Genomic DNA, 15,012 nt, shown 5'->3' with positions numbered 1-15,012 from the left:
AACAGGCAAAAAGGAATTAATACTAATTGGGGAAAATAAGTGTAACAAACAGCAGAATACCTGAATGGCTAAGGAAGAGGTAATGCATATAATACATATAGCCACAAAGGTAAAATGAAGGGGACCCTGTGAGGTGCTAGGATAAGTAAATGAGTCCTAATACTTAAAGATGCACTACACACATACAATCAGCAAGGTAGGAAGGAAGTCCAAGTATAGCACAATGTGCAGTCAGAGCAGACCCCCAGCATTCCAAGCAATAATCAGGTAGGCAAAGGTCAAAAACGGACGCCCCAGCAGCAATAAGCACTACAGATATGCAGTGAGCATAATGAAAGGGCAGTCCAGCAATACAGACCAGCATCAGGACGTCCCTGCATCAAAAGAATGATGAACGAAGATGCGAAGGAACAAACACTTCACACAGTCCACACGGGTCAGGGGGTAGTGGAGGTATGCCGTAGCTCTGCTCCGCTGTCTGTTTCGCCGTGAGGCGTCTGCTCTGACTGCACATTGTGCTATACTTGGACTTTCTTCCTACCTTGCTGATTGTATGTGTGTAGTGCATCTTTAAGTATTAGGACTCATTTACTTATTCTAGCACCTCACAGGGTCCCCTTCACTTTACCTTTGTGGCTATATGTATATGTATTCTGCTGTTTGTTACACTTATTTTCCCCAATTAGTATTAATTCCTTTTTGCCTGTTATTTTATGTGTTACATCATGCAGCATATATAGTGTTTTTTCACAGCTGCTTTATTTACAGGCTTTTGAGGGATTATTTTGTGTTTTGGTATTTTCATTTATCATTTTGAGTTCCTATTCACCTTAGGATCGGCCGATCTTTACTACATTACTAGGGGAATTTTCTTTCCCCTAGTTTTGTGACAAAGACAGGACATAGAGTCCAATCATGGTGCAACAGAGATATTTCACAGGTATATCATATAGCTCCAATAAATCCCACATGTAACAGATATCAGTAGTCTTGATCCTGGGTATAAAAGTCTTAGTGAAGCTGCTCCAATATATTTGATAGAAGAAATGACATGAGTTGTCATCCAAATCTATAGTTCATGAACACGTGACCGCCAATGATAATGGCTTAAATCATAGAGTGGGATTTATAGGGTACTGGGGGGACACAAATACCAATGGCAGACGGTCCCCTTTTAACCAACCACACTCAGATAAGGTCACAGAACATATAGATGACACAGTCAAAAGCCAGCCAAGTAATACCACAGTACACTCACTGTTTGTATGGAATGAAAACGAACAACAGGAACTCCATGTGAGCGTGCATCCAACTTGATTGAAGATCAGGAAAAAACAGCCTCTCGGGAGGAAAGTGGAGCACAGCGCAGGGACAAATAGCAGGAACCAACACACCATAGGTTAAAAGAACTACTTTATTGAGCGACTAGGGGAGACACCATGAAAGGAGCAACAACCCACTCTGACGCGTTTCAGGCTAAGCCTCTTTGACAAAGGGCTTAGCCCGAAACGCGTCAGAGTGGATGGTTGCTCCTTTCATGGTGTCTCCCCTAGTCGCTCAATAAAGTAGTTCTTTTAACCTATGGTGTGCTGGTTCCTGCTATTTGTCCCTGCGCTGTGCTCCACTTTCCGCCCCAGAGGCTGGTTTTTCCCCTAGTTTTGTTATGTTCTATTAGGACTCTTATTATTTGGTTTTTCCATGTTTGGGTTTTTTTTGTGTTTAGTTATTCTAAGTTTTATTTTACAGCAGCTTATCTTACACGTGTTATGTGTATGAGTTTGTCTTTTGTGTTTATATCTTGCATTGCTAATAAAGTCCATTTTTCTATTTTCATAACATTTTTGAGTGCTCCACTTTTTGACCCTTTTTTCTTCTTTTTTTGTCCTTACATTATCTTTGGGTCGGTAGCACCGCCAGAGGGTAATTTTTACCCTGATGTCTGGTTTCATGTATTACCAGGTCATTCAGAACTGATTTAATTGCGGCATCTATTCTGTGTTACACATATATATATATATACATATATATATACATACATACATACATACATACATATACACACACACACACACACACACACACACACACACACACATATATATATATATATATATATATATATATATATATATATATATATATATATATATATATATATACACACACATATATATATCTATACACACACACACATATATATATACATATATATACATACATATATATACATACATATTGGATACACATACACACCCACCCACATACATTGTATAAAAATGCTAAGGTTGCACCAAACTGTTACTTCTTTATAAAGTCCTGATGCTGGTGAAGAGTATGTCACAGATATAACAGATTTTGCATCCACCAGTAAAACAGTCCAACTAAAAAGTCTTATTTCTGATCTGTCACATACAAGGCTGCTTTTGAGATGGTATTTAATAGCAGCTTGTCATGGGCCTCACATCTATACAAGGTCTCAGTTTGGTTCTAGCCAGTGATGGTCCAAATCTGATATTACCCTCTTCAATGTTGGAGAAACAACGTTACAATTTAGATAAGTACATTTAAGACCCCCTCAAGAGGTGAAAGGGTTAACCAGACGGACCTACAACACAGCCTATTGCAGGCCCTCCTATGGCAGTGAGGGAATTCAAGAAGGGCTGGGACATGTGTGCCACACAGGTCATAGGTTTTGTAAGAATAAAAGATATCCAGGTCCCAGGACATTCCTTTCCATGCAGCCCCTTTTATGCTCGGCTTGTCATGACTTCACATCAGCTCCACAGGGTCACGTTCCCCATTGAGTTCCGTTGAGCAGCCGACTTTATTGTGAAAGATGTGAGGGAGGCTGCCCTTCTGAGAATTCTTGCTCCGCACAGACAACTTCTTCTTTTGGTGCTTGTTCTGGTGGCAGAGACCTTTTATATCCCAGACTCTGAGTGTTCCATCGTGGGAAGCAGTATATAAAAAGTCATTATGTATCTGAAAAAAATAAATAAAATGTAATAATAAGCTCATCTTATAGTTTAATAGAACACTTTCAAACTACATTACAATTAGGCATTCCTATACCTCAAGACATTTTACACCTCTGTCCTAATTATCTACATCTGATCTCTAGTCGCTCACTTTTCCTCTTGCACTACTGTAGTACCCTGTGCTCTGCTGCACTTCTCTCTATATCTGTGTCACATTTCTTATAGCACCTTACCTCTGGAACGTGTACAACAGGCGCTAGCTATGTTCAAAACTCAGCTATCACATATCATATATTTAGGGATTCCTGTTTTAGGTTTTAACTGAAAAAAACCCACCAACTGATCATCTTGCAATTCCAGTTAAAACCAATTATAAACGGAAAAAAAGCATAATTTCTTATTCAATTAGACCTCTTGAGCCGACACACACACACACACACAGTTAGGTCAGGAAATAATTGGGCACTCATACAAGTTTTGTTATTTCGGCTGTGTACCAAAATAAATTCAAGTTACAGTTAAATAATGAATATGGGCTTAAAGTGCAGTCTATCAGCTGTAATTGGAGGGTATTCACATCCAAATTGGAGGAAGAGTTTAGGAATTACATCTCTTTAATATGTAGCCCCCTCTTTTTCAAGGGACCAAAAGTAATTGGACAATTGACTCAAAAGCTGTTTTATGGACAGGTGTGGGCTATTCCTTTGTTATTTCATCATCAATTAAGCAGGTAAAAGGTCTGGAGTTGATTTCAGGTGTGGCATTCACATTTGGAAGCTGTTGCTGTGAACCCAAAACATGCGGTCAAAGGAGCTCTCAATGCAAGTGAAACAGGGCATCCTTAGGCTGCAAAAAAAAAAAGAAAATCCATCAGAGAGATAGCAGGAACCTTAGGAGTGGCCAAATCAACAGTTTGATACATTCTGAGAAAAAAGGAACACACTGGTGAGCTCTGCAACACAAAAAAGCCTGGACGTCCACGGAAGTCAACAGTGGTGGATGATCGTAGGATCCTTTTCCATGGTAAAGAAAAACCCCTTCACAACATCCAGCCAAGTGAAGAACACTCTCCAGGAGGTAGGCATATCATATTTCAAGTCTACAATAAAGAGAAGACTTCACGAGAGCAAATACAGAGGGTTCACCAGAAGGTGCAAACCATTCATAAGCCTCAAGAATAGAAAGGCCAGATTAGACTTTGCCAAACAATATATAAAAAAGCCAGCCCAGTTCTGGAACAGCATTCTTTGTACAGATGAAACTAAGATCAACCTGTGCCAGAATGATGGGAAGAAAAAAGTATGGAGAAGGCTTAGAACGGCTCATGATCCGAAGCATACCACATCATCTGTAAAACATGGTGGAGGCACTGTGATGGCATGGGCATTAATGGCTTACAATGGCACTGGGTCACTAGTGTTTAATGATGATGTGACAGAAGACAGAAGTAGCCGGATGAATTCTGAAATGTATAGGGATATATTGTCTGCTCAGATTCATCAAAGTTGATTGGACAGCGTTTCACTTTACTGATGGACAATGACCCAAAACATACTGCGAAAGCCCAGGAGATTTTTAAGGCAAACAAGTGGAATATTCTGCAATGGCTGAGTCAATCACCTGATCTCAACCCGATCGAGCATGCATTTCACTTGCTGAAGGCAAAACTTAAGGCAGAAAGACCCACAAACAAAACAACAACTGAAGACAGCTGCAGTAAAGGCCTGGCAAAGCATCACAAAGGAGGAAACCCAGCGTTTGGTGATGTCCATGCGTTCCAGACTTCAAGCAGTCATTGACTGCAAACACAAAAAACAAAACTGTGCGCTACTACCTAACTACCTATAAAGTTTAAATGTATAAATATATACAGTGCAGTGACTATACCATCAATTTAGTGATAAAAAATTTATAAAAAATTAAACCACAACTCCCACAGTGAGATAATTATACATTAAATAATAAGTGCCACATAACCGTGTTGGGGATAATGGCGTCTGCAGCTGTAAACGCAGGGGTGGCTCAGCACCCCACACACACTAAGAGAATGGAAACAAAAGAAAACAGCGCACAACGCCAAATAGTGAAGCAAATTCAACAATATATTATAGAATTAAAAAGGGGGTAATATATCTGCGTACATGAAAAAAGTTGCTAAAAGGCATGTAGTGTGTATCACACTGTTTACCACTCAGCAGCTGTTAGCTGTAGATTCAGGTGCTTGCTTCCCTCTGCTGCTGCAGCTCAGTTGATTCTGGGGCAGGACGTCAGTCTTTTCACTCCCAAGGGGATTTCCCTTCATGCAGCCAGGTTCAGCAGCTGGTACTGGGGCTCGGTGAAATCGCTCCTGCTTCCTGGCCGATATGAAGCTGCTCCTGTACCTCGGCAGGTGTATCCTCTGCACAGAGGTTAAAACGCAGCTTGCTGGGGTGCCCTCAGCGTGCCACGATGCAGCAGTGGTGGATTCAATAGGGAAGTTAATTCTACGAAACTAGTTGGATGTAACATTCTATTGCCTTATATCTGCTTACATTGGCCTTTGTCTATGTATTGGCCTGTCCTGTTTTTATTTCATCCTGTGTGCTGTTTTGGACACTTGTGAGAGACTTTGAAAGACTGTTCAAAATTCCCTATTGAATCCACCACTGCTGCATCGTGGCACGCTGAGGGCACCCCAGCAAGCTGCGTTTTAACCTCTGTGCAGAGGATACACCTGCCGAGGTACAGGAGCAGCTTCATATCGGCCAGGAAGCAGGAGCGATTTCACCGAGCCCCAGTACCAGCTGCTGAACCTGGCTGCATGAAGGGAAATCCCCTTGGGAGTGAAAAGACGGACGTCCTGCCCCAGAATCAACTGAGCTGCAGCAGCAGAGGGAAGCAAGCACCTGAATCTACAGCTAACAGCTGCCGAGTGGTAAACAGTGTGATACACACTACATGCCTTTTAGCAACTTTTTTCATGTACGCAGATATATTACCCCCTTTTTAATTCTATAATATATTGTTGAATTTGCTTCACTATTTGGCGTTGTGCGCTGTTTTCTTTTGTTTCCATTGACTGCAAAGGATTCTCGACAAAGTATTAAAAATGAACATTGTATTTATGATTGTGTTAATTTGTCCAATTACATTTGGGCCCCTGAAATAAGGGGACTGTGTATGAAAATGGTTGCAATTCCTAAACGTTTCATACGATATTTTTGTTCAACCCCTTGAATTAAAGCTGAAAGTCTGCACTTCTATTGCATCTCGGTTGTTTCATTTCAAATCCATTGTGGTGGCGTACAGAGCCAAAATTATGAAAATGGTGTCAGTGTCCAATTATTTCCGGACCTAACTGTGTGTGTGTGTGTATATATATATATATATATATATATATATATATATATATATATATATATATATATATATATATATATATATATATATATATATATATACAAATATAGCTGTATGCTCATCTGCATGTCTTAGGCAGGTCTGCAACCCCGCCTTTCCCCATTATCACCCAGCATACAGCACTTCCACTGCAGCAAGGGATTCTGGGAAATGACATGCAAATGAGCACACAGTGTCACTTTTTGCCTCAATAACCATTTTTAACATGGTTCCCTATAGATATAGATATATATATATATATATATATATATATATATATATATATATATATATATATATATATATATACACACAGTGGTCGACAAATCACCAAAAAATCTACTCGCCTAACAAAAAAATCTACTCGCCACCTAGTACCACACGTGTGCTGCTTGGGCCAATAGGAGATCGCCACAATGTTAAATCCACTCGCCCGGGGCGTGCAAATGTATAGGTTTGTCGAACACTGTATATATATATACAGTGTTCGACAAACCTATACATTTGCTCGCCCCGGGCGAGTGGATTTAACCCCCGGGCGAGTAAATATTGGCCCAAGCAGCACACGTTTGGTACTAGGTGGTGAGTAGATTTTTTTGTGTGGCAAGTAGATTTTTTGGTGATTTGTCAACCACTGTGTATATATATATATATTCCTTTGTCCTTATATACTATGGTGATGCTATGCGCTCCTGTGATCTATACCTCTATCTGTCCCCCTGTGGTTTACCTCAACGGTCTGTGTTTTACTACTCTGCTTAGCCCCTTTTTTTTGCTGTCAGTGTGTGGGTTACTGTGCACCGAGGCGGTTTTACAGACTGCGCATGCGCGATTTGCGCTGCCGGTATCTCTGGTTGCCTGGGAGAGTTAATGAGGCATCTGCGCACAGCTGTGATGCGCGGCGCACTCTCCTTGCTGGCGTCCCGGCAGACAATGTGTTTTGGCCCACTGCGCATGCGCGGCGCGCGACGTTCCCCCGCACGGGCAGTAGACTCTGGGACCAGTGTCTCAGGGTGTCTCTCTCCTAATAGTTTAAGTGTTTACTCTGATGTCATGATGAATCAATTAGTTATTCAGGTAATAGGGGAGGGGGCATGGAGCACAGCTATGTTGCATATTATGTCGGATTGCTTGTTGGTGATTGGTTCCCTTTGTTTGCATTGCACTATGGGTGAGGGTATATATGTTTGGTCACTTACACTTGTGGGTTGCACGGCCCTGAGGAAGGTTTCTCTGTGGGACCGAAACGTTGGCTTACGTGTATTTCATGTTGTGAATATAGACTTTTGGATTAACCCCGAGCGGTCTGCTGTCTCTTTACTGGTCTTTGGATTGGTTCGTATCATATTTACTCTCTATGGGACTAGCATCTGCTATTACTACATCTTCAATTACAGTGTGCTGACTGAATTTCATGTGTATATATATATATATACAGTATATATACACTACAATTTTTAAGGTTATGGTGGGTAAAAAAAGTGACAAAAACCCTCCACAGTAAAGCATAAAGCAACTGTAAATATTACTGTATGTTCATTTGCATGTCTTAGACAGGTCTGCAACCCTCCTCAGAGCCACACAGGTTACACAGCAGGTAGTAGCGTCTGTATTCACAGGGAATACCCGTTATATATATATACAGTAATTCTATTTGTTGCACCCTTGTGTTATGTAACAGGATACTTGGGCATCTTAATAAAACCTCACCTGAATGCAGTTAATGATGAACGTGTGCCCTTGGAAGGCTTGTTGCAGGACTCCTGATTTTGTATTAAAAGCTCTGGCACAAGCATCACCGCTTCCAGTAAACACTGCAGAAGATAAAAGAACATGACTTACTAATAATTCTCAATTATTTGTATTTATTTTTTGTTATAAATGTTCTGCCTCTACACCTTCATACATATCTATGCACAGATACGGATAAACAGGCACTCGCATATCCTGATCTATATACAGAATACAGATGAGAATCAGCTCGCAGAACCTCCCGCTCCTCGAAGCAAAACAAAAATGACACAAATGCCCTTATTCTGTAAACTGCGATAGCACAAATCCAGGGCTATCACATGGAAAGCCCCATTTAAGTTACAGTAAGGGCCTATGTCTTTGGATGCATCTTTTAACCTCTTCAACCACTGTCCTCTGTCCTTCCACTGGAACGTCATCTCTCAGGGTCCTGGGGTCATCGGTTTTTGGGTTCTAAGCGCAATCCACGGAGTCTCAGAAGGCTTTGAGTAAGGCATTTAGAACCCCAAAACCAGTTGGTCTGGCTGACTTATCGATGTGTATTTTTATATTTTTTGTAAGAATTAATAAACTGTTTTGTTTTCTAATTTTTTCTATTTTGTTCCCTGCGAGACTTCCAGTTCCTAAGCTGCACCTCCGAAGCACTGACATGACTTCCAGTTCCTAAGCTGCACCTCCGAAGCACTGACATGACTTCCAGTTCCTAAGCTGCCCCTCCGAAGCACTGACATGACTTCCAGTTCCTAAGCTGCACCTCCGAAGCACTGACATGACTTCCAGTTCCTAAGCTGCCCCTCCGAAGCACTGACATGACTTCCAGTTCCTAAGCTGCACCTCCGAAGCACTGACATGACTTCCAGTTCCTAAGCTGCCCCTCCGAAGCACTGACATGACTTCTAGTTCCTAAGCTGCACCTCCGAAGCACTGACATGACTTCCAGTTCCTAAGCTGCACCTCCAAAGCACTGACATGACTTCCAGTTCCTAAGCTGCACCTCTGAAGCACTGACATGAATTCTAGTTCCTAAGCTGCACCTCCGAAGCACTGACATGACTTCCAGTTCCTAAGCTGCACCTCCGAAGCACTGACATGACTTCCAGTTCCTAAGCTGCACCTCCTGTCCCACTGAGACCCTGAGAGATGACATCCCAATGATGCACAGAGATCCAGGAGTGGTTTAAGAGATTACAAGAGTTACCAGAGCATCCAGAGGCCTATTGGATTATTCAGTAAACTGTGATAGTGTGATCATAATTTAATGAAAAAGCCTCAGAGGGTTACTTTGTTTTGCTTTGAGGATCAGAGATTCTATGAGCTGATTCCAGTATTGAACCTCTGTGTTCCCATTTATTTCCATTGTCTTCATTGCAAATCAGGAGGTCTCTAGTCGATTGAACTACTGTAGCAGCAACTAATAGGGAGTTATTTAGTCTGCTCCTCTGTGGTCTATCTTTGTGCTTCATATACACATAATATATATACATACACACACACAATTCTCGCTCTATATATAGCATAGCCTCCTGGCCGCTACTTCTCTGCCTGGGCCTTTCCAGTGTAAGTCCTGTTAGGAGCCGGCAGTTTTGGATTGCAATGGGACTGCCAGGGACCCCAGCTCTTAATCCAATGGGCCATTAGTCTGTCTGCAGAAATGTGTGAAATGTTGCAGCATGTACCCAGCATGTACCTTGGTCTTTTTGGTGATTGCCCCTGATTTGTTTTAGAATAATCATCGGCACTACAGTATGACCCCGCACGGCCATTTTGAATAGTGCTGCAGGAGAAAAACACATGATTTTAAAGATCAAGACGGAGAAGACCGGGAGAAGCCAGGGAACACCGCTACAGGTAAGCAGTTGACAGCGGCCACAATGCAGTCACCCGGGCGACCGCATTTTTCGAGCCCTGTATATGTATATATATATGTATATATATACACACACACAAACACAAACATAGAGATGTAGGATGAGGTATCTTAATCTCTAAAGCTTTTAATGCCACAACTCCAGACAAACCGAGTCTGGAGATATATGTGCAGGGCTCTACAAATTATAAAGAGAGCCACTCGCCCCATAAAACAGCCACTTGCCGCCCCCCCCCCAAAACTCCCCCTCCTTCTCTAATCCTTCTCATTTTACCCGCTGGTGAGACATAACCGGCGGCGTGGTGCAGCGTCTACCTTTCAACTCCCTCGCCCGGGGGGAGTGCATTTTACCCGCTGGCGAGAGTTACCAGCGGCGTGGTGCAGCATCTCCCATCATCCTGCTGCATCTCCCCCTTCAAATCCCGGCATTCTCCTGCAGCTTCCGTGAAAATAGTCCCGTTGTCATGGCAACATGGCGTCATTTGATGCTGCACGGCCATTTTCGCGGAAGCTGCAGGAGAATGCCGGGAGTTGAAGGGGGAGATGCAGGAGAATGCCGGGGAACGATGCACCACGCCGCCGGTAACTCTCGCCAGTGGGTAAAATGCACAGGGGGCGAGTGCATTTGTCGAGCCCTGTATATGTGTATATATATATATATATATATATATATATATATATATATATATATATATATATATATATATATATATATATATATATATATATATATATATATATATATATATATATATCAACTGTAAATATTACTGTATGTTCATTTGCATGTCTTAGACAGGTCTGCAACCCTGTCTTTCCCCATTGTCACCCAGCATACAGCGCTTCCACTGCAGCAAGGGATTCTGGGAAATGACATGCAAATGAGCACTCAGTGCCACCTTTTGTCTCAAGCTCGTATTACACAAGCCAATCCTCAAGCCAATGCATGCCGTATATATATATACACACACACACACACATACATACGTGAAGTACACACATATATTCACATATACACACACGCATACATAATCATAGGTGTGTATACATATATGCACACATTCATAAAACTACATATCAACACAAACACACATATATACATGAACATACTTGCAGACAAAAATAGTATGAAACCAGGTGTATCCATAAGGTTAATTTCTGTTGTGTGTCAGGAGGCCCACACCTCTATTAAGTCAAATAGAGCTTCAATGCCGTTTGGAAGCTTCCATCGAGGGTGAGTACTTGGAAGTCTGAGGTGAATTAGCCTGATTGTGAAAAGTGATAACCTAATAGTGTGTTTGTAAGCACTAAAATCTCTTAAAAACATAATTAAATGGCACCAATCAAACCTCAGTAAAGACGATGCTGCATCTTAAATGAAATATTCCTGGCACCATCATTACTCTTATTCAAACTGCTCTGCAACATATTCAAACTGGTCATCACTATCACACCCTCCTCTGTACAAAATGACAGAGCACCCCAAGGAACCAGGGCTGGTAACAAAACATGGTGTTTATCTATCTATAAAAATGTTTTAACAGGAAATAATACGTTACCTCTCGTTTTCATGTATGTCCTGGGCACAGAGTTATGATAACAATACATGATTGCATTAAATGAACAGGGTTATACATTATATTTAAAGATATTTAATGAACAGTTAAAAATAATATATGTTATGTAGCCATGTTTAAAAATGGTATACAGTTCTCTCATATGCTGGCAGTAAACCTGGTAAGTATACAGGATTGCCAGCATCAATCATGGAGGTTTGCCCTCACACCCTGGTGAGGTGTCATATGTATTCAAGGGGAGTGGTAACATGCTCTGAGTCCACTGTTAGTGACATCAGAGATGTGGCTTTTCCCTAAGTTATATAAGACACAGCACTGCCCAAAGTTAGTTGTTCTGAACTTGTAGTTCAAGAGTGTGGTTCTACAGTAAGCAGTAAGGTTAATCAAGTTCTGCAGCAGTAAGGCTGGCAGGCCTAGAGAGAGTGTCTACACTGTGTCCAGGGACCTGGCACAGGGGGTGATCTCCCTGAGGGGAGAGGTGATCCAACTCCATTGGGAGGGCAGATTCTTCTGAAAGAAAGTGCTGTAGAAGAATGAGTGGCTGAGCTGACTGCTGCGAGGGGCAGTTGCCTACTCTGACAATAAAGATGCCTCTATTCATCAAAACCCTCATGTGTGAGTGTGGAGTTACTCAGCAGAGGAAGGCACCTGGAAGGAGTTCCTCATCAGAACCATCTCCCTGGGGACGGAGAGATCCTGATAAGGTGGAGGCGCTGCACTGGAAGTAGGTAGAACGCAAGCACACTCCTTCAGCGCCTGTCTTGCTGATATCCCCATAACAACATCATGCGGGAGACTCAGGAGTCCTGTAGCCAACAGGTGCACCACCAGACACATCCATGTAATGGGGACCGATTAAACCACAGGGGCCAATCTGAGATTGGGTGGGTCAGGAGGGTCCAGAAACACTGTTACAGTTACAACATATGTTGTGGGCGTATGTAGCAGTTACAGACCAGATTTAAATGTGAGACAGCTTTAGTTTTGAAAGAATTTAGACTGGTGGCGCCTGTGAGAGTCTCCGGCAGATTGTTCCAGTTGGACGGTAAGAAAAGGAGGAGGAGCGGCCGGATACTTTGTTGAACCTTGGGACTGTGAACAGTCTTTTGGAGTCAGATCTCAGGTGAAAAGTGCTGCGTGTGGTAGGGGTGAGGAGCATGTTCAGATATTCACACTAAACACTACTGATTATCACAGGGCCGGCTGGGATGCTTTGCGGAGCTCAGTGCCGAGACATGTGCAGGGCCTTCTCCGGCGACATCTCCTCAGCATCCAGTCATCATGGCTCCACGACGTCAAATGGCATTGCAATGCCATGACAATGTGATGTCACGGCGCCATATCGGGTCACACTGTGATTGCAATGCGGCGTCACAGGACATCCCATTGCCATAGCAACGCGACCCCACATGGCGTCGCAACGTGACGTCCCGTTGTTTTGGCAACGCCATGACGTAGCAGAGCCATGATCACGAGACCCTGCCATGAAGAGATGCCGCAGGCGAAGGTAAGAATTACAGAGGCGCAGCGCTTTCCCCCGGCAATCAGTTTAATTGTTATGCGTGAGGGCACGGGGCTCAAATGTGATGTACTACATTAGATGCAAACAATTCGAGCTAGGATGTTTTGGCGCGGCCATCTTGCCGCACCTGATGAGCCACAAGCATTTAGCTGCTGCCGATCAGCTACAGGAAACCCCTAATCGGACCCCTTACTTTAATGTCACCCTAAAAAAAAACTAAATTTAACCGCAAATACTAACACTACTTCCTGCAATCACTAACCTTCGCAGTGCAATGGTCTGCGGCTGTTCAGCGGCTAAATGCCTGGGGCTGATCATCAACATCCAATCCGTCAAAACATGCACAATATTGGATATGTGAAGAAACCCCACAAACATTACACATCCAGATGAACATGCACAGACACACAATCAACACACAGGACTGGATTTCATCATTATTCTGGGGATGATTTAACTACAAATTATCAACATAGGTATTGTGGCCGGGCCAGGACGGGCTTGATGGCGCTGCAGTCGGCTCCATCGCACCAAGCCCCGTGCTTACCGAGGCCCCGTGCTCTTCCCCAGAACAGTCCAACTGAGTGCCAGGGGAGAGCGCGGGGGCCTCCGTGAGTGCCTTACCTTCCATCCAGCTTCTCCTCTCCTGCATCTCTGCAACATCCCTGCATCACGGTGTCATGACAACGTGATGTAGCAACGTCACGCTGCCATGACAACATGACATAGCAACGCCATATGACGCCGTTGAGATGAGGAGATTCCGTAGCAGGTAAGAGGCCCCGCGTTCTCCCCTGGCACCGGGACCCGCTAAATTTCAAGCCGGCTTTGCGTGGCCCATTACCGTATATTATAGTCCTGGAACACGATAATGACCATGTCACTACCAATAGCTTGTAGTAAGGTCAGAAGAACCTTCTTGTCAGGATATATCACAATGTCTCACTCCTACAAATAAGGAGGATGTAGCAAAAGAATCGAACAAAGCATAACACCACTTTTCTATCAATCATCTAAAGCAGGGGCCGCAATCTTTCTCCCCTGCGCCCCCTTGCCGGCTCTCCCCTCCTCCTCGCACTCCCACTCCTTACATTGGCTCTGGCGTTCTGACATCACATCGCCATGGCAACGTGTATCCAGAAGCCGTCTGAGCCAAGGTTAATGAAGTACAGAGGCCTTTAAGTTAATTACCTTCGGGAAGCACGCGGGGCCTCTGTAAACCCCGGGCCCCGCAGAGAATCTCGGCGCGCCCTCCAGATCTAATGGAAAGGGAGGCTCAAAATGAAAGACAGGCTCTCTATATATGTGGCAGTCACAGACAGAATGGGTTCAAATAATATGAGGTACTCTAAGGAAGTATGGATATACAATACACCTGAAGAAGCGAAAGGATCTGTGAAACGCGTAGGGTGGAGTTTTCCCCATTCCCACGCATGCGCAAACAGAGCAGCATCTACGTGCACTCTTTCCATACGGCCATTTGGGACCTCCCGAGACGTCACGTCACACCCGGCCTGCACCTGCGGTACCATCGCTTCTCGCGAAAGAAGCAAGCGGACATCCGGGAAATCGGGAGCACCCGAACAAGTAGAGGGAAGTTAGCTATCCGATCGCTCAGCCAGTGAATCCCGATGATCCTGACGCCCCAGCGGGTCTGGAGAGCGCACCGCCAGGACTCCGGGAGCAGCTGCTGGCAGCGAGAGGCGCTTTATCCTGTGATATTAGGATATTATCGTGCGCATTTCCTACTTGGGTCTAGTAAATAGGATTCCAATTTTTGTTTGCCAGCGTGAGGAGAGGAGCTGTTTTTATTGTATTTTTTACTGTTATTAAATGTACCTTTTGTTCATCTCACCATCTTGCTTACTTTCTACCTCTAGGGAACTAACCATTTGGCTTTTAGCTTATTTTATGTTACAGTATTACACTATATGCATT

The 15,012-nt window shown here is 43.4% G+C and overlaps 1 protein-coding gene across 2 annotated transcripts in view; it reads right to left on the bottom strand.

Annotated features, from left to right (window-relative positions):
• Positions 1–2,151: 2,151 nt before the first annotated feature.
• Positions 2,152–15,012, bottom strand: part of WDR86 (WD repeat domain 86) — an 83,965-nt gene continuing 71,104 nt past the window's right edge. For both annotated transcript variants that reach the window (XM_075587902.1, XM_075587903.1), the window contains 2 exons: positions 8,067–8,170; positions 2,152–2,982 (listed from right to left, as the gene is read on the bottom strand). In XM_075587902.1, the coding sequence (XP_075444017.1) occupies positions 2,770–2,982; positions 8,067–8,170 (317 nt within the window). In that variant the 3' untranslated portion in view covers positions 2,152–2,769. The remainder of the gene's footprint in view (positions 2,983–8,066; positions 8,171–15,012) is intronic.

The sequence above is a fragment of the Ascaphus truei genome, chromosome 2 (assembly GCF_040206685.1).
Source record: "Ascaphus truei isolate aAscTru1 chromosome 2, aAscTru1.hap1, whole genome shotgun sequence".
In the NCBI taxonomy this organism is placed as follows: domain Eukaryota; kingdom Metazoa; phylum Chordata; class Amphibia; order Anura; family Ascaphidae; genus Ascaphus; species Ascaphus truei.
This window is presented reverse-complemented; position numbering and strand designations above follow the sequence as displayed.